Genomic DNA, 26653 nt, shown 5'->3' with positions numbered 1-26653 from the left:
TGTGAAATAGAAAATGAACCTACGTTGATCCTTCTTGACACCAGGAAGTGCTATGCGGAATAAATAAGCATCTTCACAAACACCAATGTCAACAAGTCCAATTATAGGACCAACTTGCCTAGCAGCTGCAGATCCTGTAAATGCAATTGAGGGTTTAGTAGCTTTCAGGATATTGCTCCATTGCTCTTCAGTTGGTGACAAAGGAAGAAGTATCATTGCCGGTCCAGTACTGTTACTTTGAGTTGAGTTTTCCTTTCCTTGCACAGCTTGAGGTGCCAGCGGTGCTGTCTGCACTGGTTCCTTTCTTCTTCTCTTTTGAGGTTCTTGTGTAGCATCTGAAATCAAAGGTGGCACCCCACCATTTTGAGCCTGCTGATGTGTCTCTTGAATAGCAATAAGTTGTGCCTTCTTTAATTCATCTCTATCCATCCTCCGTCCATGCCTATACAACCGTGCCTCATCTCTATCTAACCTTAATTCAGTTAATCCAGTTAGTTTCTTAAACCTTTCTATGTCCTCAGCTTTTATGTATGTGATATCTGGATCGTTTATAAAAACGATATTCTCAACAACTTTGTATGTTCCTTTCAATCTAGCCTGCCGATGTAAATCAGGAGGGAAGAGTGTTGTAAACTGTCGTTCATCATCAAGATTATCCTTTGTAGGAGGTCCCAGATGACCCTGAAGAAATTTGTAAAGAGACTGCAGCTTTGCTCCTACATTTGGGTGAGCTCTTCTTAGAATATAAAAATACACACTCTCAACTTCTGCAAGTCGGACAACCGAACCTCCAAGCTGATCATGAGTATATGGTGGAAGCTTCAGTGCTATTCTTTGCAAAGCTGACTTAGTTGGTACTTCATCTTTCACATCTGGCCCAAAGTATGTACCCGCAATAAAAATCAATAAGAAACGCTGATCATTTGATGCTCCTACCCTTGATTTAGGAAGAGTGATAGGTTCATCTACATGAACGTCTTGTGATCCTGAACCTTGGTCCATAAGCTCTGTGGGACAACGCAAATGTCTCTGCCTCTAGAGTTTCCAAACAACAGTAGAACTCCTTTTTCACTGTTGAGAAATAAAACTGTGATTCTGAATAAGATGTTTGTAGATTGGGAAAGTAAGGAAAGATGGACACCATATGAAAGAATACCCTTGGCCAACCATATGTACCCTATCAAAGAAAATACACCAAAAGAAAATTGTCATCAAGATTCGCACATCATTATTAGAGGCCTATGTCACACTTGGAATGTATTTGATTTCTTTTATTGATTTTTCCAGCATTGTGCAGATGCATCTGCAGAAAAAATTAATTAGCTATCCATTTGCTTAATGCATAACTTTTGCAAGAAAAGAATTAAGATTTGAATAACAACATAACAATGACAAGAATTTTCTTTAACTAACCCCGTGAACAACATTTAGTATTTACATTTGTTTCACAACAAATAAAATTGTTTAGAATGAAGTGTCTATTCTATTAATACTCTAACAAGAGAATGTCTAATTTCTAGAATGACATGTCATTATATGTTGACCCAATGGTTAACCTTACTCGTCATGGAATTTTGGCCACAGTAGGTTAAAGCATGGGAAACCTGAAAGATTGTCGTGTACATTAGAATTTTAGGTTCAAGTGGAGCCTGCTGTTGTTAAGATGATTATCACATATCACACAAGGATGCTACTGGGATTCCTAGAGAAATAGTCGTTTGGTGTACCACCTGTCTCAAACTGGGTAACATTGTAATTATCTCCACACTTGTCTGAAGCTGTTTTCCATCAATCTTGTCAATCTACCATCTTAGTCAGCATTTCACTTTTTGTAAAACTATTTTCCCTAAAAGACTTATATACTGACACTAGCAGAACTATAGACAAGCATTTAATACCTTTAAAAAGTCTTAAAGTTGGCGTCATATCTCTGTTTCAGGCTTTCAAAATTTCTTTATTAATGTCTGTACTTTTGCATGTTTTACACTTCCTATAAGTTTTGTTTGCCAATCATAGAAGTGATTGATTCATGTAAATTGTTCAAACCCAAGTCCCCATATATTTCAAAAAACTCAAATCTTTTTTCGGAATCATTCAATCTCTAGTTCTACCAAATTTATCCCTTTAATTACCTTAATCTTTTTACTGAGACTAGCAGAATTATAGAAATGATTGATTCCCAATCACAGAAGTGATTAATTCATGTAAATTGTTCGCTTTGGTTTGTAACAGTTCGGTATTGCTGCCCTAATTTTTTATTCAAACCCAGGTCCCCATCTTTTTCCAAAAACTTAATCTTTTTTGGAGTCATTCAATCTCTAGTTCTTCCAGATTTATCCTTTAATTCCCTTGTTCAGATTCTAGAAAGTTCTAGTTTTTCAGCCAAATCAGAGCTTTTATATTGATCAAAAACTCCTTAATCAGAGGTTCAGGCCCAACAGGAACTCTTGAATCGGCCATTGCCAATTCTTGCTACATTGAGAAATCTTCACTTTCATCTTCTCGAAAGCTTGTTGGTTTTCTCACATCAGAGTTTTTTTTGGCTCATGAACATTGTACCTACAATAGGTTCTGGTTCTTGTCTTACTCTTTAATACCTACAAAAATTACTCCAGCAAATAAGTAAGAGTTCCATAGCTTCCCAGAACCATATGAACTTCCAACCAGTTTTCAGTTCTATTCCCAATCTTCATCCCCACTGTTTAAGATATTTTTCATAGGCTTAAAGGAAATCGAAGGAAAATTGGTGAGATCATAGGTTCCGTGAACCTCTGACAAGTTCCTATTCCTGTCTCGGCCTTGATATCAACCTAATGACATAAAGAAAGAAATGAGAGGAACTAGGAGTTTCAATTAGTTCCAGAATAGGTTTGGTTTCAAATAAGGTTCAGTGCTCCAACACAAGCATTATAGAGAAGATCATTTACTTGAAGGTTCAAAATTGAAGATTTGTCAAAAAGAAGAGGAAAATAAAAGTCAGCAGGTTCCTTAGTAACCTCCAACAAGTTCCTTAAATGTTTAGTGGTTCTCGGTATTCTCATAAGCTCTGATATAGAGATCCATCAAAATGAAGCCTCAAAGTTTTTAGTTCTTGAGCAATCTTTAATCATCCACAATACATTGTAAATATTGGAGAAGCTCAAAAGCAAGAAAAAAAAGATTCAGAAAGATTGAAAGTTCCGAGAACACCGAAATCCTCCAACAATTCTAGATCCTAGTAAAAGTGTTGGCAAATCTTCCATTGTTCCTAGTGAAGAAGTAACCTCTAACAAGGGAAAAGTTTTTGCAAACATAGTGGAAGTTCTTGATGGGTGAGGACCCTCGACAAGAAAGAAGAGGAAATGGATATGTAAGTCATCTACAATTCATCTTAAAGAAGGGCTTTAAGTATGCCTCCAAGTCCAGTATGGTAAAGATTAGATCAAAATGGCCGAGAGTAATGTCTCCATTTTTAATAAAGTATTTTTATTAATTAATGGTCCCATAATTTATATTAATATTATAAATAGACCTTTAATTAATTAATAAGGGGCCCACTTGTATTTTAATTTTGTAGGTATTGGTCATGTCAGCAATATTTGTTATCCTTTAGGATGCTTCTCCAAAGCTCTTTGTAAGGCCAATTTGTAGGTTGTTGTAGGCATGCGGCTTAGATTTTATTTTGTAATTGTGAATTCCAATTGGAGTTCTTGTCTGTCATTTCGGAGGTGAAAGATCTTCCCTATTTGGAGAATGCAGTTTTGGTAGTTCACAACCACCATAGTCTGTTGTTGGAAATATCACTCTAGTATTTCACTTGTGCGCCAAATCGGTTGATTGTTTCATTTGGAGATTGATTTGTATTGCTCTGATTTTTATTTGCTCAGAAGTACTTTCATTATCTATAAATATATTTGAGTCATTGGTTTTGACGACCATCTAGAGTTTGTCTCTTATCTAGAGTGTTATTATCAATTACTTCAGGTATCTCTGGCACTCGGCACTCAGCACTCATCTTTGGTATCCATACAATTTGGCATTCTATTTGTCTATGCCTATGAATCCATATTTTTGTGCTATAATTCCTAGCATGTGTACCTCAAACTAAACCCCTCGCCGCACATCATTATGTCTTTCGACTCCAAACATTCTACACAACAAACCCCCCTCTAATCCTCACTGTACACCCACAGTTAACTGAAGTTTGTACACCCATTGTGCTTACCCTCGGGTGTTGCCCACAAGGACTTTCCCTCAAGTGTTTCCCTAGGCTACTTTCTACCAGGAGGTTGGTGCCTTTGTCCCCTCTAGCTGAAGGTATCATTAAACATAGACCGATGGATTTGTGACATGTGCTTAACCACCTTTTATAGATCCTTGTCTTTGGCTATTGTGGCATTCATTAACAACTCGAGCTTTTCGTATAATGGCAATGGTGACGTAACACTTTCCCTTGGGAATTTCCTTTGGGTGTTGCCCTCAAGTACTTTCCCTCAAGTTTTTCCCTCAAGTACTTTCTACAAGAGTTTTCCTCAAGAAAACTCAGGTATGCCATTGGGAACATTACAATGGTATTAGAGCTAGTGATCTTGCCAACCTGTCCAAGTGTGAGAGATTTTGGGATTTGGATCACAATATGGTGCTTAGCATTAATGGATAGTGGTGGTTGAAGGCACTACAAAAGATTGGCAAAGAGCTCAGCGAGGGTGTTGATCTTACATTAGATATATTGGAAGTATCTTCATCTTTGGTATCCATACGATTTGGCATTCTATTTTTCTATGCCTATGAATCCATATTTTTGTGTTATAATTCCTAGCACGTGTTCCTCAAACTAAACCTCTCACCACACACCATTGTGTCTTTCCACTCCAAACATTCTGCACAGTAAACCCCCCTCCAATCCTCACTATACACCCACAATTCATTGAAGTTTGTACGCTCATTGTGCTTGCCCTTGGGTGTAGCCCACAAGGACTTTTCCTTGGGCATTTCCTGTAAAAACCCTAGTTGGCTATATCCGTAACAATCATCAATTTTCCTTTGCTAATCAATAACATTTGGCAGTCTTTACTATTATTGTTGCAAATTTGAGAATCTGATTTTCAAAATTACACTAGAAAATGCAATTGGGCACTTACAATTTAAGATCAATTTAATACTAAGAACTTTGTATGAATGCCAACATTAATTCATAATTCTGCCCTACGAACTGTGCAATTATATAATTGTGAAAAGCAAACGATTTGTTGTAGCTTTAACTTATTACCAACAATGTTTCAAACAAATAGTAGCAACCATAATATTTAAAATGCCAAGAACCTCGAAATATAGATTGACTTTGACTTTTAATTTGCAGTGCAATGTGAATCTACTGCAGCCCTAGTAATATATATCGCAAGCCATATAAATTGAACGCAGCTCTTGAAAAGTGTAACACGGCCCCTCAGAAATGTGATGCAAACCCTGTTTAGGTGAACATGACCCTGCAATTGATAAACTGTTGCCTTATAGTGAAACGGCAGCCCTGTTACACTCATATTGAACTCCCAGCCGGGACGTAGAAGCATAAAATTAATAATTCAGCCTTCAATTCGTTTTGCAGAATCCAGTCTTCAACACTTGTTCAATCAACTTCTCAATAATAGTAGATACAGTAGAGAAGCAATTACAATTTGTTTTACCTCAGCAGCAAATTGCAAGATAAACTCATAATCTAACCCTTATACTTCAGCAAGGGTACAAAACCACAGACTCAAAATTGTCACAAAGACAAGCAGCAAAGAAATAAACAAATAATCGAATGTTTTTCTCATCAAATGTCCTCAAATTTATAATCTCCAAATGGCACCAGTTTCCCAAAATAACTCCACTTAAGAAGCTTCCTCTATACTGTTGTCCTGCATTTTGTCACCTCAAAATGTTGCTAACAGCACGAAACTTTTTCAAGCTAGTTTTGCATTTTTCTAAGCGTGAATTTGATATTCAATTGCTTAATGTTGGTCGATCGATCCATTTCAATTCGTATATCAAATTTTTTTACTGAAGCCCTTCGTCAAGTCTTTTTCGTTTTGCTTTTTGTCGAGCTTTCGCTTGATTTTTGAAGCCTTCATCTTCCTTTCTTTGCTTTTGAGTTTGCGTTTGTTGGTTTTTTGTCCTTTGGTTTTGCTCATGTCATGCCTTTCGCTTTTCCCTTCAATTCGGTCTAACCTAGAGCTCAATCGGAGTTGTCAATCAAGAGATATGCCCGTTTTAGTGTCTCAAAATTGGACCTTTTGGATGCAATAGCACAAATTAAAAATATGATGTTATATTTTCAATTTGACTTTCATTTTTTGATAAATATAACTTATATTCACTTTTTGTTATGTTTTTAAGTTACTTTAACTTTAAATTTTTAACTTAAAGTGACTATAGTGCACTTTATGTTATAATTTTAAGTTGAGTTACTTTTTAATTTTTCACTTAAAGTAACTATATAACTATATAGTTTCAGTTTTATTTTTTGTTTTAAAAATAAAATATTTATTTAAATGTTACTTTTTAAATGACGTTTATATGTTATATTTCTAGATATGATAAATAAATATTGCTTATGGCCCATTTTGTAACATTTTTTATAGTTTTAAGTGAATTAAATGACTTAAAGTCTTTAAAAGTGGACATTTTATATGCAATTACATGTACAATCCATCAAAAGTGGACATTTGACATGTCACTGCATATAGAGTTCATTTTGGTGGACTTTTTTGATGTCATTACACCAAAGATCTATCATAAGTGAACCTTTTCAATGCTACTGCATCAAAAGTGAAGTTTTCATGCTTTTACATCTAAAAATTGAGATGCATTTTAAAACATGCATCCTCCCCCAAAAGGTCTTATTTTGCTTATGAGCATATTTTAAAACATGTAATAGCACCCAAAAAGTGTGATTTTGATGAGATGCATATTTTAAAACATGCAAGTGACCAAAAAGGTCCGATTTTGATCAAAAACATGTTTTAATATATGCAATGACACTCAAAAAGTCCATTTTTGAAAATGTCTTTGCCCTCCAAGAACACGATTTTGATCATAAGTAGAGATTTTGTCAATGGATTTGCATGAGATTTCTCCTATTGGAGGCATTTTTGATTGGCAATAATTTATCTTGCATTTAAAATGGATTCAACAAGCTAAAAAATATTTTTGAAAGCTCCCACTTAGTGCACGTTTTTGGAAATAACTCCAAATAGATCCATTTTTGACCCACGTTTTTGCACAATGATTAATCGATTTGGTGTTTTATGGTGATTGCATTGCATGTTGATGCATGTTTTGACCTTTGATGATCAAAACATTTTGATCATGCTTCTTGGTTAAACACATTTTTCACCAAAAAAGTCCCACAAGCATGAGCATCCAAAAACATTGGATTATGGAGCATGAATAGGGCACATTTTGGCATTTTTTAACAAGAATTCCTTGTTTGTTGCCTTCTCCCATTCGAATTTGTAAAGTTGGAAAAAGTCTAGTGTTTTTGAAGAATTTTTCAAACATTGGAGCATCTTTTCCTTTCATTTTTGGCACATGTAAGTGGACTTTTTCTTTCTTGCTTTTAATTTGTGCTTATCTTGCTGATTTTATGCATGTAATTACTTGATGGTTGCCACTTGTTAAAATCTTTGCCATGGAAAGTGCATTTTTACTTTAAAAATGAAGTTTTTGTTCATTTTCATGTTTTTGGTTCTTTCCCAAGTCCCAATTTCAAATTTGAGTGTTGAAGTGTATTGCATCTTGGTATGTTTGAGTCACTTTCCAAAGGTACATTTTTTCTTTTGAGTTTTGTGTTTTGTGCTTGCTTGTCGATTTTCTCTCCTTGGAGAAATTGCAATTGCTTCATTACATACAAAAGCATCATCACATTCCACATGCAATTTCCATGTCACAACACCTCATCTCTCACTCAACAAATACGATTACATGTTTTCCATCTCATTTGCCATCCGCACATGCATGTAATCTCATTTTCCATTTCCATTTTCACTCATCTCACTTTTTGCATCCATTCGCATGACAATATTACACAAAATGTCTTACGTGTAATTGCATCCAAAAGGTCCAATTTTGGTTAGAAGTCAAATTTTGAAAAGTCAAAAAGATGTTATTTTCATCTCTCATGTACTTTGACTTCCGCTTTTCACCAAAAGTGACTATAAAACTCATTATCTCTCTTCCATTTTCCAATTTCCATTTCCATCCTTATGCATTTGCGCCTCCTGAGAAAATACATATTTTTGTTCTTTCCATGCTTTTCATCTCACCCTCCATTCGCACTTACACGTGAAGTGCATCCTCCACCCACGTCCGCATCTCATCTCACCTTCTATCTCCCGTTATATGTTGCACTTACGAGTATTCATTTTTCATGCAATAGTGCTTTGAAAACACTAAGTCGCTTTTGAAATCAGCAATTTTCATTTGCATGCATTCCCATGCATTTCACCATCACACTTTCTCATTCCATCTTCCATATTTTCACTTTCATATCATTTCATTCGGCGTTTCGTTCATTTCATTCTGCACTCCATTGCATATGCATATGCTTTCTCTTTAAAATCACTTGTCGGATTTGCGAAGTCTCCTTTCCATTTTCGAATCTTCATGCTGATCCAAAATCCACTTGTATGGGGATTCCTTCTGATGATGTATTTGTGTTTTGGGATTTCTGTGTTGCAACACAAGCACAAGAGATGTCCTCACCATCAAAATCCAAAGGCAAAATGAAATATCAATATGATAAAAAATTGGCCCATGCAACTCCTTCGTCAATCATATCTATTCTGGATAACATAATGGACACAAAGATTGGTCATGTGGACGTGGCTGATTTTCTACAAAGAGTTGAAGCTCCAGCTAGTCATGAAATGAAACGCATTAAGAGAAGCAATATTCGCCTGGTGTCTACATTTCCTATGGCGGCTATAGAACCTGACTTCATTTTTGGATGTACATGGCAGTTTACTCCAAAGATAAAGACTATCAAAGACACGAACGACAAGGTTATCATTAGCCTTGATCCTGAGGTCATTGAACCAATATTCAAGGTTCCACATAAAGTAGAATGTGCAAACTTGACTAAAGAATCATCTTTGACATGTTTGAATGGGCAAAAGGGCGATTATCAGAAGTATGGCAACCTTTACTAGTTAGACAATAAAAGAAGCAATTTCTCCAGATGGCCAAAGATTGTTCATCGATCTAATTTCAAACAAGAATATAAGGATCTCATTATCCTTCTCTACATGATTTGTGGCCTTAAAGATTCTACTGATTTCAAGTCATGGATGTATAAGTTCATGTTTCAAATTATGGAGAATAAAGAACACATCTTTTGAGGAGAACTCATCAGTACTACACTTTGCCAATAGATATACAATGTGAGAACATCAGTGCCCTTCTACATGAATTCTTATCCTATTTACATTGCTGCTGCCATGGGATCTTTCTCCGGTCTTTCTACCAAAGGAGATCGTCTTCAGGTTCTTATTTGGGATTACTATGACCAAATCACTTTGGCAAATAATAAATTCCATTATAGAAGAGTTCAAGATGCTTTCTTTGGGCATTTCCGATATTTGTTCAATAAACAGTTATCTATCAAAAGAGTATCTGATGCAGCATGGGAGAAGGTGAACCAATACGGCTGTATTTTTATTCAATTTCCCACTTTCACATACTTGAGAGTTGGATATTTCAAAGGTGAGTCGTATACCTTACCTAGATATGCTACAGATCAAATCATCTTGATGGAGCTAGCTAGACAACTCATGGACGTGCAGAGTGATCAGCATGCTTTGCATAGGCCTGGTTTCGACATTACCTCAACTAAACCTTTGTCTATTGGCAACTATCCGATCATTTTTGTGCCTAAAGCAAAGAACATGGAAGTAGGGTTGCAATTGATCACCTTGAAGAAGTTCAAGGCCAAATTCAATTTTGACTACCGAGAGATGAACTCTCAAATGAAAAGAGCCTACACTCATGCTCATCACATTGAGGACCTCTAGATTGATATGAGGACAGAACTTGACATCATGAAGATGGACTACTGCAGATTAACCCTGTAGCAGGTAATTGATTTTAACATGTTGGAAATTCCTTTAGATTTTCAAGTTGAAGATGATGGCAACATCCATGATCCGGAGTTTCATCAAGCCAACTTTGATAAGAAGTACCCTTTTCCTATTCAATGGCAACAAAACAATGGTACGTCTATCATGGATAGATTTCAATCCATCTTGGTAAACACCAACAAATGGTTGAAAAGTAAAAGTCTTAAAAGAGTAAATACTAAGAGGGGCTTGGATTGTAGAAGTTTTGGTCCTCCTTGCAAGAAGTCACAATTGGAAATCACAGGGAAAGATGGTGCCTCATCTTTTGATGTTAAGGGTTCCCTCCAATTCAAATTGAAAGGCGGAAAAGGAGCTAAATCATCTCAAGTTCCTAAACCAATTCAAAAATCAATGAAAGAATTAGAGAGGAATTGGAAACAAAATCTGATAAAGGAGATTCAGATGAAGGGGGGAAAATCATGATCATATCTCCTCCAAAGCCTGCACAAGCTTGTATATCTTTTATATATGAAGAGTCTTTTATGCATGAGGTTGATGATGATGTGGATTCATTCTCTATTGTTTTCACTCCTTCCATTCTAGTCTCGGAAGTTAATACCATGGCTCTTCCTATTTCCTCTATTGCTCCTCGTATTCCTGCAGATGAACAACAATACAATCATTTAGCAAATGTGTTTGAAGATTTTCGAACTCTTGCCAGTGGTCAAGTTTCCCAACTTGATACATCTTTGATAGGATTTGAGCTTTTCATGACGGAGTCTTCTCAACATGTTCCTATGCCTTCAGTTGTACAAACTGAATCTTGCTCAATCACTACAGAAATACAATCTGGATCAATGTCAATGGTTTCCATTGTACCTGCTTCTGCAGATGAAAATTTCAGCCTACCTGTATGGTTGAGGAAAAGAACAACGAAAAGGAGAAAAGTGGTTGTTCCTCTGGACAATCGTCCTATTAAGAAGACCAAATCCAAATCCTTGAAAGATAAGATTGTTTCCAGAATTTTGGTTGATTCTGATAAAACCAAATCTATTGAAGTTGTTGAGCCCCTGGTTGACAAATCTGTTGAAGAACTTACTCATTCTGATTACAAGTTTACAAAGGTTGAAATTGGAAAGCAATCACGTTTGAGTTGTTTGCAAGATGCTCAAGATGCATTGGCTAATGTATCAAAGAGCAATCATGAGCTTTGGAAAAAGAAAAATCAACTAAAACAAGAGGTCTCTAGTCTGAATGAGGTTATCCAGAAACAATCTTCTTAGAGTGTTGTTATGTCTCAAATGTTTAAAGAGAGAAGGCTGACTGAAGCCGTTAAGTCTTGGATAGAGGAAATCATTTCTGAAGGAATTTGAGCCATCACGGAAACATTTGCAATTCTTAGGTGTGTCAAAGAGATGAATGAAATGGAGCAAAACTTAATCTCTTCTTTAACTCAAAAAGCAGATAACTTGAAGGAAATCCTTGATGATTGGGATGAATGTAATGTTCCTGTTGTAAAATAAATTTTAATTAAGCTATTATACTTGGGCCGATTGATTTAATATATCTCAGACCCATTTTTATTTTGGTTTCTATAGTTTGTGTTGCCGTCGACTATCTTTGGACACCCTTAAAAAGTTTTCCTCAACGAGTATTTGAGCACAGCTTATAGGTAGTCATTAGGTATGCAATTTGGATTATTTTCTCTGTACTGCAAATTCTTGTTGGAGTTCTTTGTTGTTTACCATTTTGGAAGTGAAAGACCTTCCCTATTTGGTTTATCCGGTTTCGGTGGGACTTAACCCTCACCCTATTTTGTCGCCTGTAACACTTCGTTCGGATCTGGCAAATCAGAGCACCATCTTTCGGCATATATTAATTCAAGGTTGTTTGTGTTCAAATCTCCATTCTTGTTTGGTATCATCTAATGAATTCAGAGTTAACAGTTTAAGGTATAGGGCTAAACCATTTCCCCTCCGTACCACTCAATACAATTTCCGTCCGCAACATTACTCCCCGTACGGCCTCCAAGATAAGTCGTACTACCCTCAAACCTACCGTACAGTCCTCCCACACCATCGTACAACCCTTCCTATTCCCACCATACAACCTTTCCTATTCCCACCCTTCCTATTCCCACCGTACAGCCACTATAGACACCATACAGCCTTCCTTGTGGCAACCGTACCTTCCAACAACCTCACTGTACAACAACCTTAGCTCCCCCGTACAACCATTCTCACCATCCTCCTACCACCCCATACATCATCCCACATCTTGTCATTGTATGGCCTCCACCTTGCACCGTATGAACTCATCTGTACTTCCCTTGCACATCTCTCCCTTCTCCACCATACGACCTATTTCTAGCATTGCCTCCTCCATCGTATGGACCCCATTCAAGAACACACAAATTGCCATTTGTACCTAACAATTCACCCCTCGTGTTTTAGACACTACACTACTAGCACGAAACATTATAGTGGTATCAGAGCCTAGTTCCTGCCAGCCTATGAACAGTGAATGAGAGTTTATAGCCAGAAGAAAAGGAGAACCCATTCAGTTGATAGAATGGCGGCAGAAGTGGAACCCACAATGGCCGAACTCGTGGCATTGCTAAGAGAACTTGTGAGGAATCAGGCACAAATCAATGATACTCAACAACTCATGGAAGAAACTCTCAAGAAATTGGTAGACAATAAAGTATTCGGTGAACAGAATAGTCACAGCTAGGACTCTGCGTCGGGTAAAGCAAACCCTCATCCTGCATGTTCACGACCTTCCATGTCGTCTTTTCCCCCATGGACGGAGGCACCACATGGATGGAAGCAACCAACTTTTAAGGAGGTTCAAAAACAACTGAGAGAAGACTGGAAGAATGAGAATTTTGAGAAAGATATATCTTAGAAAGACTACGCAGATCTGAGAATGAGATATGCCGAAGGCAGAAACCGAGGATATTTTAACGATGATCTCAGGAGGAAGTTGAGTAAAGTAAATTTGTCTCCATTTGAAGGATCCAGATCCATATCTACACAAGCGTAGGTAATAAAGGTCGATACTTACTTCCAGCTAAACCCTATGCCAGAAGAAGAAGCAATTAAATTTGCGGCATTACACTTGGAGGGAGTTGCGCATGAATGGTGGCATCACGGCACCATCACGCTAGGGCATGATCAAATAGATACCTATGCGGAATTCACTGAGAGATTGATAGATCGATTTGATGGTAAATATTTGGAACTCAATTTCAAAGATTTGGCACAACTAAGGCAAATTGGATTGGTTGAGCAGTACATTGCGGAATTTCAAAAACTCTTTGTTTTGGTTACAGACATTTCTAAAAGAAGAAGGATAGTGCTCTTCATGGACGAGCTAACAGAACCACTGAAGGGTTGGGTAAAGGGATTCAATCCTGTCAGCCTGTCGGAGGCCATTACGAAAGCACGAAGTATGGCATCATCCTCTCGGGGTTACACACATTCCAAACCACCGATGTTTCCGAAGGACAAAGGTAATAAACCTTCACCGAGGAAGTCGTCGTTGGACGAAGGTACCAGACAAGATCTTCGAAGGAAGAAAGTATGTTTCAACTGCAAAGGACCATGGGAAACTAGACACAAATGCCTCAGGAAAGAAAAGATCCACTACATTGAAGTCGTGTCCAATGCTGAGGACGAACAAGAAGATATACCCACTGAAGACAGCCAACCCTACGAGGACACCAAAATGGTTAGTTTGAACTGTACGGAAGGGATTGCAGCATCGGTACGGCGCGGAGGAACTATTGCCCTAGTGGGTAGCCCGAGGTGCACAGTGTCTCGTGTATGGGGAACCCTTCAAGGACAAAGGGTTATGGTGATGTTCGATAGCAGAGCTACTCTAAACTTCATAAACTCCTCTCTGGTAAAACGAAGAGGTCTACCTATAGAGATGCACGCAGGATTTCAGATCAAAGTTGCCGGAGGGACTCTTCTACCCTGCTCCTCAGCTAAGTATCACAATGGTGAATCACACGGTGACTAAGGATTTCTTCATCATGGACCTTGATGATATGGAGGTTGTTATAGGCATACAGTGGATGAAGACACTTGATGAATACACTCAGAGCTTCAAATGGATGGACTTCACTTTTGTTGTCGATGGAAAAAAGGTTGTTCTTCTGGGAATGGGGAGGAAGTTTCTGCACATCGGATGGAGGCAATATTTTGGCGTAATGACATTTCTTGGGTTGCACATTGTTTTGTCTCGACGGAACCTATAAAAGGGCAACGGACACCTCCCCAGGATGATGATCTCCAGAACATTTTGAGTGAACATGATAAAGTTTTTATTGACATTCCTCCTGGCATACCGCCTCATCGAAGGTTTGAACATAATATCGAGTTCGAAGCTAGAGCCAAACCGGTCATAACCACACCCTACCGCCATCCCAAGAAATTTAAAGATAAGATCAAAAAGACTATTCAAGAACTGTTAGAGAAAGGATGGATCCATCTCAGTTCTAGCCCTTTTGCGTCGTCAATGGTATTGGTCAAAAAGGACAGGATGATGCGCATGTGTGTGGACTACCGTGCATTGAACAAAAAAACTAAAAAATAGATATCTCATTCCAAGGATAGATGAGTTGCGGGATGAATTACATGGCACAGTTTATTTTTCGAAAATAGATCTTTGTTCCGGATAATGTCAGATCCGCATGATGGAGGAAGATGTGGAAAAAATGGCTTTTCATTGTTACTACGGACATTAAGAGTTCCTAGTCATGCCGTTCAGATTAACAAATGCACCTGCTACATTCCAATCATGCATGAATTGCATCTTCAACAAACAATTGCGTAAGTACTTACTAGTATTTTTTTTGATGATATTCTTATTTATAGCAGGACATGGGAAGAGCACCTGAAGCATGTGGATGAAGTCCTACGGATCATGAAAGATCAATCCTCGTTTGCCAACTGATCCAAATGTGAATTCGGTATGACAAATTTATTGTACCAGGGGCATGTTGTCAGTAAATATGGAGTTCAAGTTCACCAGGAGAAGATTTAGGCTATCCTTGATTGACCTCCCCGAAATTGCTCACAGAGTTGCAAGGATTTTTTGGACTGTGCAATTATTATTGGAGGTTTGTAAAATGATTCTCTCACCTCAGCACCCCATTAACAAATTTGACAAAAAAAGGTTCCTTCAAGTGGAATGAAAAAGCACAACTCACTTTTGATAAGCTAAAAGAAGTAATGAGCACTTGTCTCATACATGCATTGCCTGATTTTGCTTGACCTTTCATTCTGGAGTGCGACGCAGCCGGATAAGGCATTGGCGCAGTACAGATGCAAGATAGACACCCCATAGCCTATGGGAGCAGGAATCTTACGCAAACAAAATGCTTATATTCCATTTATGACAGAGATGTTGGCCTTCGTACATGCACTAACCAAGTTCCGACAACATCTGGTGGGTGTCAAGTTTGTTGTTTGTATGGATCACAATAGTCTAAGATTTTTTCTGGAGCAACAGGACTTGAACAAGAGGCAACAAAAATGGGTAAGCAAGGTTCAAACTTATGATTTTGACATTGAATATGTGAAAGGAAATAACAATGTGGTAACAGAGGCTTTGTCCAGAAAACCCGCTATCTACTTACTGACCTAGATTGCAGCTGACTGGAAAGCACATTTGTTGGCAGAATTTTCAAAAACACATTTTCCTGTGAGCTAATGGATGGCAACACCCAGGATGATCAATACAAAGTGGTGGATGACATCGTTTACTATAAGAATTGGATATTTTTGGTGCTAGAATCCAAATTGACATAGATAATCTTGAAGGAAGTCCACGACTCACCCTTGGCAAGACACCTGGGCTTCCTCAAAACCTACAGACGTCTCAGGGAGAGGTTTTCATGGAAGGGTCTTAAAGAAGACGTTATGCAGTATGTAAGAGAGTGCACGGTTTGCCAGCAAAACAAATCTGAAAATACTCTACCTGTCGGGTTACTACGACCTCTGCCGATTCCAGAACAAAAGTGGGAAAGTATCTCAATGGATTTCATTACTAGACTCCCGAAGGTGAACAGAAAGGATTGTATTTACATAGTGGTTGACAAACTAATGAAGTATGCACATTTTTTCACCATCTCTTCAGACTTTCAGGCCGCACAGGTAGCCGATCTATTTTTTAGATAAGTTTTTATCTGCACGGATTGCCCCAAAACATTATCAGTGATCGGGATGGACAATTTATCAATATCTTCTAGACAAAACTATTTCGACTGGCAGGAACAGAATTGTCGCTAAGCACTAGTTATCACCCTCAGACAGACGGACAAATGGAGATTGTGAACAAGTGGCTTGAAGGTTACCTTCAGAATTACGTTTCAGTACAGCAACGGGCATGGCTCAAACGAATGCACCTAGGGTAATATTGTTACAATACTTCTTACCATATGTCCATCGAGATGGCACTGTTCAAAGCACTATACAGGTATGAACCCCTTTCTTTCATCAACACAATTTTGGGTTAAAGTCATGTACCAAGGGTGAGCAACTGGCTTCAGGAGGGACAGGACATACTGAGGTGCTTTAAGGAAAACTTACAATGGACAAAGAATCAATAAAATATCTACGCCGACAGACATCGAATCGAGAGAACTTTCGAAGTGGAAGACTTGGTCTATCTCAGACTTCAACCATACCAACAATCCTCATCGAAGGAAAAGGGGAAAGAAAAATTGAAGCCACGATTTTATGGTTCTTATCAAGTAGTTCGCCGCATCGTGAAGTTGCCTATGAGTTGGAACTTCCAAAGGGGAGTTGTATTCATTACGTTTTTTATGTCTCCTGACTTAAGAAAGTTGTGGGACAGAATGTCACAGTAGCAGCAGATCTTCCACCACTCAATGAAGAAGGAAAGCTTGTATTTGGAACCAACCCAGATCATCGAAGTACGTGAGAAGACCGTGCAGAACCGCACTATGAAGGAATATTTGGTACATTGGAAACACTTGCCGTTGGACGACATGACGTGGAAGGGCGAGCACATTCTACATCATTCGGCATTGCATTTGCTTGAGGACAAGCAAAATTTGGGATGGGAGGATTGTAATGTTCCCATTATAAAATAAATTTTAATTAAGCTATTGCACTTGGGCTAATTGATTTAAAATATCTTAGACCCATTTTTATTTTGGTTTCCGTAGTTTGTGTTGCCGTCAGCTATCTTTGTACACCCTCAGAAAGTTTTCCCGGACGAGTATTTAAGCACGGCTTGTAGGTAGTCATTAAGTATGCAATTTGGATTGTTTTCTCTGTACTGTAAATTACTGCTGTAGTTCTTTGTTGTTTACCATTTCGGAAGTGAAAGACCTTCCCTATTTGGTTTATCTGATTTCGATGGGACTTAACCCTCACCCTATTCTATTACCTGTAACACTTCGCTCGGATCTGGCAAATCAGAGCACCATCTTTCAACATATATTCCCACTATATGACCTGCCTATTCCTACTATACGACCCTATTCCCATCGTACGACCTCCCTACAAACACCGTACGACCTTCCTTGTGGCAACCATACCTTCTGACAACCTCACTGTATGGCAACCTTGGCTCGCCCGTACGACCTTCCTCACCATCCTCCTACCACCCCGTACGTCATCCCACATCCTGCCATTGTACGGCCTCCGCCTTGCACCGTATGGACTCATCAGTACATCCCTTGCACATCTCTCCCATCTCCACCATACGACCTATTTCCAGCATAGCCTCCTCCACCGTACGGACCCCATTCAGGAACACACAGATTGTCATTCATACCCAAAAATTCGCTCATCGTGTTTTAGACACTACACTGCTAGCACTGAACATTACAATGAAATGGTGAAATTCGATCTAGATGCCTTGGTCTCGTGTGACATTCTTCCGTCATGTGAAACGTTCTTCAAATTTTAGGGGCTCATTGGTTACAAAGAGGAGACATTGAGGAAGCTGATCACAAAGTTGCAAGTGGCCTTTGGAGATTGTCAAGCAACTGAAACAAGTGTTACTTGTGATTTGGAATAGATGGGATGCCATGTTACTGATGAATCTGGTAATCTAATTGCAACAGAGAGAGTAAATTCAGAATATACAATCGGGATCAATGTTGATGTAGATTCTGAAGACTTCGGTACGCATACAATGAACAAGTTTGTCTTGTATAAATCCTTGACAAAACACTTGTTAGATACTACAGCAACAAATTCCAAAGTTGTGCAATCAGAGTATGAAATGCAGTGAGAGTAGAAGTCATATCGAAGACTATGAAAATTGCTGATCTTCCCATAGTGCAAGACATCATTGTCAAATTCAAGGCACTGAGAAACAATCTCTAAAATTGTTGTTTTGTTTTTATTTCATGTTAGTAGTTGTAAAGGATGCATTACATGAAAAAGTGTAATTACATGTAATACGAGTTACATGTATATAAAAGGAAGTAATGCAAGTTGCATGTGTAGTTGCATGCAACCCTTTATTTTCTCCTATAGTTACAATAGGTCAAAGTTGGTTGAGTTGCTCCCACCTTTTTCTCAACTCCCGTGCCTATATAAAGGAGTCCCCCCTTATTGTAAAATCATCATTATCTTTATACAAGAGAGCTCTGGAGAAATTGTGCAAGAGAACTTTCTTTGCGTAAGCACTATTTTGAGAGAAAGTGAATACAAAGGAACATTTGAGACTTAACATTGATTAAGTGAGATTGTTATTTGTGTGAATTGTAAGCTTTATCTATAATTCATCCAAGTTATCTTTGATTCATGTTATCTTATGTTATTGGTAATTGTATCTCATGAAGTGAATAAAAAAGAGTTAAAAAGCAATTGTAGCCAGAGCTTTGACCAAGAGCAATTGTGGAAGTGTATAGCTAGAAGCTTTGTCTGTAGCTTATATTTTTTTCTTAATTCGCAAAATAGTTAAGTTATTCTTACTTTTAGGAGTCCTTGTGTCCTAATTGTAAAGTTTTCCATATAGAAGTACAACCGAACTTAGAGCCAAACTAATACATTTTCAGCTAGCCTTTGAGTTAGTGAAGGTTTATCAGAATCACTGTTTCCAACTCTTGATAGAAGTTTAGTTAGAGATTCACTCTGCCCATTACTTGCTCCAAGAGTAAGTGGATTCTTTCTTGAAAGTTGAGAAGAAGGAATATTGGTAACATCTCTTTTACAAAATCTCTTAACTTCTTGCTTACCTTGAGTTGCTCCAAGGAATGGTGAGAAGGGGGAGTCTTCCCTTTAAAGTAGGAGAGACTCTGTCTCACATGTTGTGGCTGGTCATCCTATTTTGCGACTAGATTTTTACCCAAAACTGTCGGTTGCAAAATATCCACCCAACATACACAACATTAAAATATAATTAAGTGTCATTAATATAATTTATTAATTGCTTTTGGCTCCAAAAATGACCTTTTCCACCATAACTTAATAACACACAAGGCCACTATTTCTTGTTCCCAAGATTTAAAATTATTCGTCCCGATTCCAACGAGCTATGATACTGAGGTGACTGACCAATAATACCAACAAAAATAACCTCAGCGTATTTAGATGAATAATAATAGTAACTCATCTTTGTGAAAACAACTGGAGAAGCATCAGAATTGAAATCTGACAACACCAAAGTGATCTTGATGATGAATGAAGATGAATGAACCCAACGGGGTGACTTACTATAAATAGACGCTCCCTCCAAGATTCTTGGAACCCAAAATGGAAGCCCGAAATAAAAACTGAGAGCATCACCCAACTCCTCTAATTCAACTAAGTTCATCGGAACCAATAGTTTGACTTACTATAAATAGTAAGTCCCTCAAGTGGAGCCAAAACACAACATAGGCTGCTGAAAAGCCTATAACCCCACAACTGAGACCCTCAAATCCCACTGTCAGCTCATGAGGGTCGCGATGGTGAACTGACCAAGCCAACTACAAGAACCTGCTAAAAATTGAGACATTACATTTCCCTAGGGTACTTTCTATTGGGAGGTTGGTGCCTTTGTCCCCTCTAGCTGAAGATATCATTTAGCATAGACCGATGGATTTGTGACATGTGCTTAACCACCTTCTGTGGATCCTTGTCTTTGGTTATTGTGACATTCATTGACAACTTGAGCTTTTCGTATAACGGCAATGGTCATGTAACACTTTCCCTTGGGAATTTCCTTTGGTTGTTGCCCTTAGGTACTTTCCCTCAAGTTTTGTCCTTGGGCACTTTCTACGGGAGTTTTCCCTCAAGAAAACTCGGGTATGCCATTGGGAACATTACAATGATATCAACGCTAGTGATCTTGCCAACCTGTCGAGGTGTGAGAGATTTTGGGATTTGGATCACAGTATGGTGCCTAGCAATGATGGATAATGGTGGTTGAAGGCACCACAAAAGATTGGCAAAGAGCTCAGCGAGGGTGTTGATCTTACATTAGATATATTGGGGGTATCTTTTTGTAAGGTGGATCAATAACTTCCCAAATTTATACAAAGGATCCTTTCTCCAATTAAGGATGTGTTAAAACAACCCAAGTTATTAAGACACCATGACAAGGAAATCAACTTGGCAGCTGGAATGTGTCTAAGTGGGATCTTGAGAATCTCGATTCTTAGAGCACTGTATAATGAGAACAGCATGATAGAGATATTGCATTTGATCGTTGACAACTTTCAAAGCCTTGATGACATTAGCGATGATCCTTTTGGAAGGAGATCTACAATATTGGAGAACTGCACAAATGTAAAAGTAACCAAATCTAGAGTTGCAAGACTTGGTCCATGATATGTTTCATCACTTCTTGGTCACCATCAAGGAAGATCATGATACTAAAGTTTCAATTGCAATATAGAGCCTTCTGATTCAGTGCATAAAAGAGATAAATGAAATATCCCAACCTATCATATCTATGTTGTGGGTTGTTCGTAATCTAGAATGTGTCTCTTCTCTGGCAGCATGTAGATTAGTCAATAATGTATTAAGGTATTGTGAAGAAAATTTAAAATCTCATTTGCCCAAGTGGAAGAAAGTAGATGACGACAATAAGGGTGATGCATTACATGAGGAGGATGAAGGCATGATTATAGGGCTGCTCCAGAGGGATCTACTAAATCTTTCTGATACACATACATGTGGAGAACACCTAAAAAATGAAGAGGTGGCTTGCATGGATCTTGCCAAGACATGGAAAGATCAAGGCGACATAAACTCTACCACCACTCCTTTTCATGAGTCAAGCCTTCAGTTCCTTGAGTATGGATCCCTTTCTTATGTGCAGCAAACTCTGTCCTTTGAGGTTCTAACCACCTAGGGTTTGTCTATCATTGAGGTTTTGTCTGTCAAGGGTCTCATTATCAAGGCTCTACCTGTCATCGAGGCTCTTTCTGTCATTAGAGTTTTGTTCGTCATCGAAGCTCTACCTGTCATCGGGATACTTTCTGTTGTTGGATTTTTGTCTATTCTCAACATTCTATCTATTGTCAAGGCTCTGTCCAACATTGAGGTTGTGTCTATCACCAAAGCTCTGTATATCGTTGAGGTCATGTTTTTTGTTGTCGTTGTGGTTGTTTTGTGGTTGAATGTCTCAGTATCAACATCCGTGTCTGTGGCCATACCTGAAGAGATTGTTGAACATGATGGCATAAAGGATTTCATCAATCGGCATCATTGGGACACTTGTGAAGGGCACAACAATGTTTATATCAGAGTGGTGCAACAAAAGTTGTATGACAATGTATTGATGCAGAGGTTTGATGTCAACACACATCTTATGCCTACATGTTTGGTTTGGGATCCTAGAGCTAATGGTGTTGATTAGATAGCGAATTGCTTAAGGACAAGCAATCTTTGGATGGCAAGGATTTGTAATGTCCCCAACTTTGATATTTTTTTATAATTAATTAATGGTCCCATAATTTAAATAATATTATAAATGGACCTTTAATTAATTAATAGGGGGGCCCATTGTTATTTTTATTTTAATAGCTATTGATTGTGTCGACACTTTTTGTAATCCTTTGGGAAGCTTCCCCGAAGCTCTTTATTTTGTAACTTTAAGTTCCAGTTGGAGTTCGTGTCTGGCATTTCGAAGGTGAAAGATCCTCCCTATTTGGTGAATGCAGTTTGATGGTTCACAACCATCCTAATCTTTTGTTGGAAATATCGCTCTGATATTTCACTTGTGCGCCAAATATGTTGATCATTTCATCTTAAGATTAATTTGTATTGCACTAATTTATATTTGCTCAAAAGTACTTTCATCGTCTATAAATATATTTGAGTTGTTGGCTTTGGCGACAACAATCTGGAGTTTCGCCTCTTGTCTGAAGTGTTATTATCAATTACTCCTAGCACCTTTAGCTATTAGCGCTCATCTTTGGTATCCATGAAATTTGGTATTCTATTTGTCTATGCCTACGAATCCATATTTTTACATTGTAACTCCTAGCATGTCCCTTGCACTGAATCCCCCGTTGCACACCATTGTCTTTCCACTCCATACATTTGGCATAGATAACCCCCCTCCAATCCTCACCGTACACGTGGTTCAATGAAGTTTGTACACCCATTGTGCTTACCCTCGAGTGCTTTCCCTTGGGCGTTGCCCTCGGGTACTTTCCCTCAAGTGTTTCCCTCTAGTACTTTTCCTCAGGTGTATGCCCTCAAGTACTTTCCCTCAGGGGTTGCTCTTAGGTACTTTTGCTCAAGCATTGTCCTCAAGTACTTGTCCTTGGGTGTTTCCCTCAAGCACTTTCCCTCATGTCCTACAAGTGCTTCCTACAAGTGTTTTTCCTCGAGAAAACTCAGGTGTGCAATTAGGAACAATAGACTAAGTCTAAAGGAAATTGGTGTGTTTTGTTTTCTTAGGAACAAGTCAGGGCATTCATTGGTTCCCAAAACCACTGGAACCCCTAAAAAGTTTTTGGTTCCCAATGAAACCTCAACAATTCCAAATTCTTCCTTTACCATAACAGTTTCTAATCAATCCCTAAGTCTCAATAATTCGCAATACCCTCAAAACCCACAACAACACTTCAAAAAGGGCATCCTAAATCACATCTCCAACACTCTAAAGTGGAACAAGAACTTGTTGCAGGTCCCCATAGTACTAGGGAACCTCTCGAAGCCTTAACAACATAATATCTATTTATAAGTAACTAAAACCCCTTCAAATTATGATCTTCATTTTGTGTCATTTCCTATGCTATTCTCAGTTACAAGTGACTATACATGCAAAGAGAGGGAGAATTGAGGATGCACGCCATATTTAACAACATATTTACAAGAAATTTGATTTCCCAATAGCTAGGCTTGCTCAAAAGAGCTACTTAAAAGACACCACATCTTTTCTATCATGAGTGTTCTTCCAACGTGTATATTCAGGACATTTATTTTAAGGAAAGGGACCCACAACAAAAAAGGAGAGGAGATTGTTGATGTGAGTCTCATGACTACTCCAACATGTAGAATTGAATACTCAATATTCCAAATGAAACATCAAAAGTCCATCTCTCTCTGGAACAAAGGAAACTCATATGTTTAAATAATGTATATGGATTGTGTGATCACATGAGACAATCCCAAGGTTTTTTCTAATTGTGGACTTTCACTCAGTTATAATGATGTGATACGTTGACATCATAAAGGGACTTAACCTAGTTTACTACAACTTATCAACTTTACAAACGCGAAAGACGTGGCAAATGGAGCTATTCAACTACTTCTAATCAAACGAATTGCAAACAACTAAGACTTTAGGAAGATCTAACCTACTCCTAGAATGCAAAAGATGATAAATGTCCTTGTGACTCTACTAAACATAGTTTTGCCATCAACTTCCACCAAGCTAGTGCAATCTCCCAAGGTAAATGATAAAATTTCAAATTATTCCCATTACATCAATGCCATCAATGAATGCATATCAATGCGCAAACAATAATCGGCATAAATTTTATTACACTTAAAGAGTAGACCACACTAGGCAAACTTACAATCAGCAACCAGCTAGTGGTAAAGAAAGATCATAAAGAGGCATCCAAAATATCTTCCAATCATCTACTCAACTAATTCTATTCAACATGAAACAAAATCCCACTAAGTGAGGAACTGTAGAAACCATACAATACTCCAAATGATACAGAAAATTCACCACGAAGACCAACAATGAATAATGAACAACCTTGGTAGCATTATTGCAACAATCTTGACTCTTTACAAAATATTTGAGTTGGCCTTTTATGAAGGCTTCAAATACAATGAGTGGTCAAGATTGATTTGAGATTTATGGCCCAAATTTAGCCAATACAACTCTAATTAGGGTTTCCACAACTACCACTTAAACTTATTTAATGTTAACCCAATTACATCGAAGAACCACCTTTTGGGCCAATAAGAAAATTACATTGCTTTTGAGAGCCACTTAGAGAATAGGATAGGTAGAAGCATTGAGTTGAATCCACATGTACAGTCGGCATGAGTTGATTGGTTGCGCATGGAAATGTGCAACCGGAGTCTTCTAATTGGTTGAAGATGAGTAGGCACTAGCTCAGCGTGTTTATTTTATAAACTTGATCAATTCCTTAGAGATGAGAAAATATCTCTTCATACTTAACATTATCAAAGCCTTCAACATATTGCAATGGTAAATCTTCCCAAATTGCTTTATCTTCAAGAATTCTCTCTACCTCTTGGAAATCTTCTCATTGCAACAACTTTGAACATACTTGTACTTGAAATTTTGATTCTTAGCCCTCAATCTTTAGAAGTGATCTGAGTGCTCCATGATGTTGGAACTTTCCAATTAAACTTGGATTTCCAAAGGAAATTCAAGTTGATGATGATTTTGCTTTGCTAGTAAATTTTATCACCCTCCTAGTTCATTAATCTTCATCTCTTTCTTAATATTGAATTCCTCTCTTTGGTCTTGTCTCAAATATTTGAAGAGGAAGGCACCTTTTATCCTTGATCTTGTCATTTCTACTCGAATCACTTCTACTTTCTCTTGCAAAACAAAAGAAAAGGCTTCATTAAGCTCATAGAATGGTAAATTTAAATGATATTAAGGTAATATAAAAGCCCAAATGAAATTGTATTTAAAATAAGCGAACTTTTCCTTTGTTAACCAAGCTCGATCATATACATTAATTGAATTTGGGTAAGGGCAAATTAATTTGAAGGACAAGTTGGAGACATAAAGGGTGGCAAAGATTTGATGAGTCTTGGACACAATTGGTTCAAGGCACAATAAGATTTTGACTTTAACATCTCTCAAAATAACATGAGGGGGCTAGAATTTGACCCCTCCATGTCCAAGCCTGTTCAACTTTCACACGGATTAGCACTCTAGACTTCCTTCTTCATTTTGAATCTTCAATGTCACTTCAAACTCCTCTTGATCTTATAACAACAATGCTTTCATCTTAATTTCTTAATCATGGACTCAAATCTGATCAAAATGTTTGAGCTGCATGTATTTATTGAAAATTGATGTCCTTTACTCACTCAAACTAGACTTAACTGTAAAGAAACTATTTACACCTTAAATGTTTCATATTTTTAGCCGCCATGGCAATGGAGCTGGAGTTTTCCCAAGGTTTGAGGGCAGAAATTCAAGGTCTAAAGTTCAATCTTGGACTTGGTGAAGTCGGATACCAGCCTCAACAAGTCCCAACCATTTAACACCTTCCTTGAACATCCAAATGCCATTACAAACTTAAGTGTTCCTCGCTTCTCATTTTTCCAATTGTCATTGCCTTGATCTTGATTTAATTTTGAAATGTTGGGCTTAATCATATCTTCTCCTCAAATTGCAAGTCTAATCACAATATTTTCTATGGAGAAGTTGATCCTTAACCAGCTAAGACTAGACTAGTTTTGATGAGGGAGGTCCCTATTTTCATCTTCAAACCCCGTATTTTTTAGCAAGAGATTGTGGACTAGAAATCTAATCATAATAAAGGATCAGGAATTCTTAGGGGGAAGTCTCGTTGTGGAAATGAGGGAGTTGGAATCCGGCCCCTCAATATCCAAGCTTGGGCATGGTGTGGTCGGATTTTGACCACTCCAAGTCTTCTGACATGGAGAGTCTCACTCTTCTATTACACTTGTATTGTTTCCCTCTTTTCATACCTTTCTTCTCATTTCTTCATCACCAAAACCTTCAAAACATTGTCTTCCATATTCAAATTCATCTCATATCTGCATATTTGCCGTACATTTTTATCTCAACTCCATACTTACTACTATCTCTACGATTCTCACCCTAATTCCAAATTTTCTAAGTCCACTTCCTCTATAGTTCCCTAATTTCAACCTCTTAATCCTCACAACCAAACCTCTACCTTATATTGGATTTCAATCTCACCTTTCATCTAGTCTTAGCTCACTTCCTCTTGGCTAACTGGACTCTCAAGTGGGCATATTCATTCCTAAATTTGCTCAAACTCATCTCACTAATTGGAAGATTTTGAAATTTTTACCAAGGCTAAGACCACTGCTATTTCCAAAGAAAAAAGTGAGGAGTCCCTATTTCCAATGAAGCAATGGTGTGAAAACCTC

At 37.9% G+C, this 26653-nt stretch overlaps 1 protein-coding gene across 3 annotated transcripts in view; it reads right to left on the bottom strand.

Annotated features, from left to right (window-relative positions):
• The window catches only part of LOC149542062 (increased DNA methylation 2-like), an 83991-nt gene that overhangs the window by 917 nt on the left and 56421 nt on the right, over positions 1 to 26653 (bottom strand). For 2 of the 3 annotated variants that reach the window (XM_089797104.1, XM_089797105.1), the window contains exon 2: positions 24 to 1177. In XM_089797104.1, coding sequence (XP_089653230.1) covers positions 24 to 1002 — 979 coding nt within the window. In that variant the 5' untranslated portion in view covers positions 1003 to 1177. The remainder of the gene's footprint in view (positions 1 to 23; positions 1178 to 26653) is intronic. The other variant, XM_089797106.1, reaches the window with a different exon arrangement.

The sequence above is a fragment of the Cupressus sempervirens genome, chromosome 8 (genome assembly GCF_028749045.1).
Source record: "Cupressus sempervirens isolate cs-2001-9-10 chromosome 8, ASM2874904v1, whole genome shotgun sequence".
NCBI classification, from domain to species: Eukaryota; Viridiplantae; Streptophyta; class Pinopsida; order Cupressales; family Cupressaceae; genus Cupressus; species Cupressus sempervirens.
The sequence above is the reverse complement of the archived record's forward strand: the minus strand, read 5'-3'. Positions and strand labels throughout refer to the sequence as shown.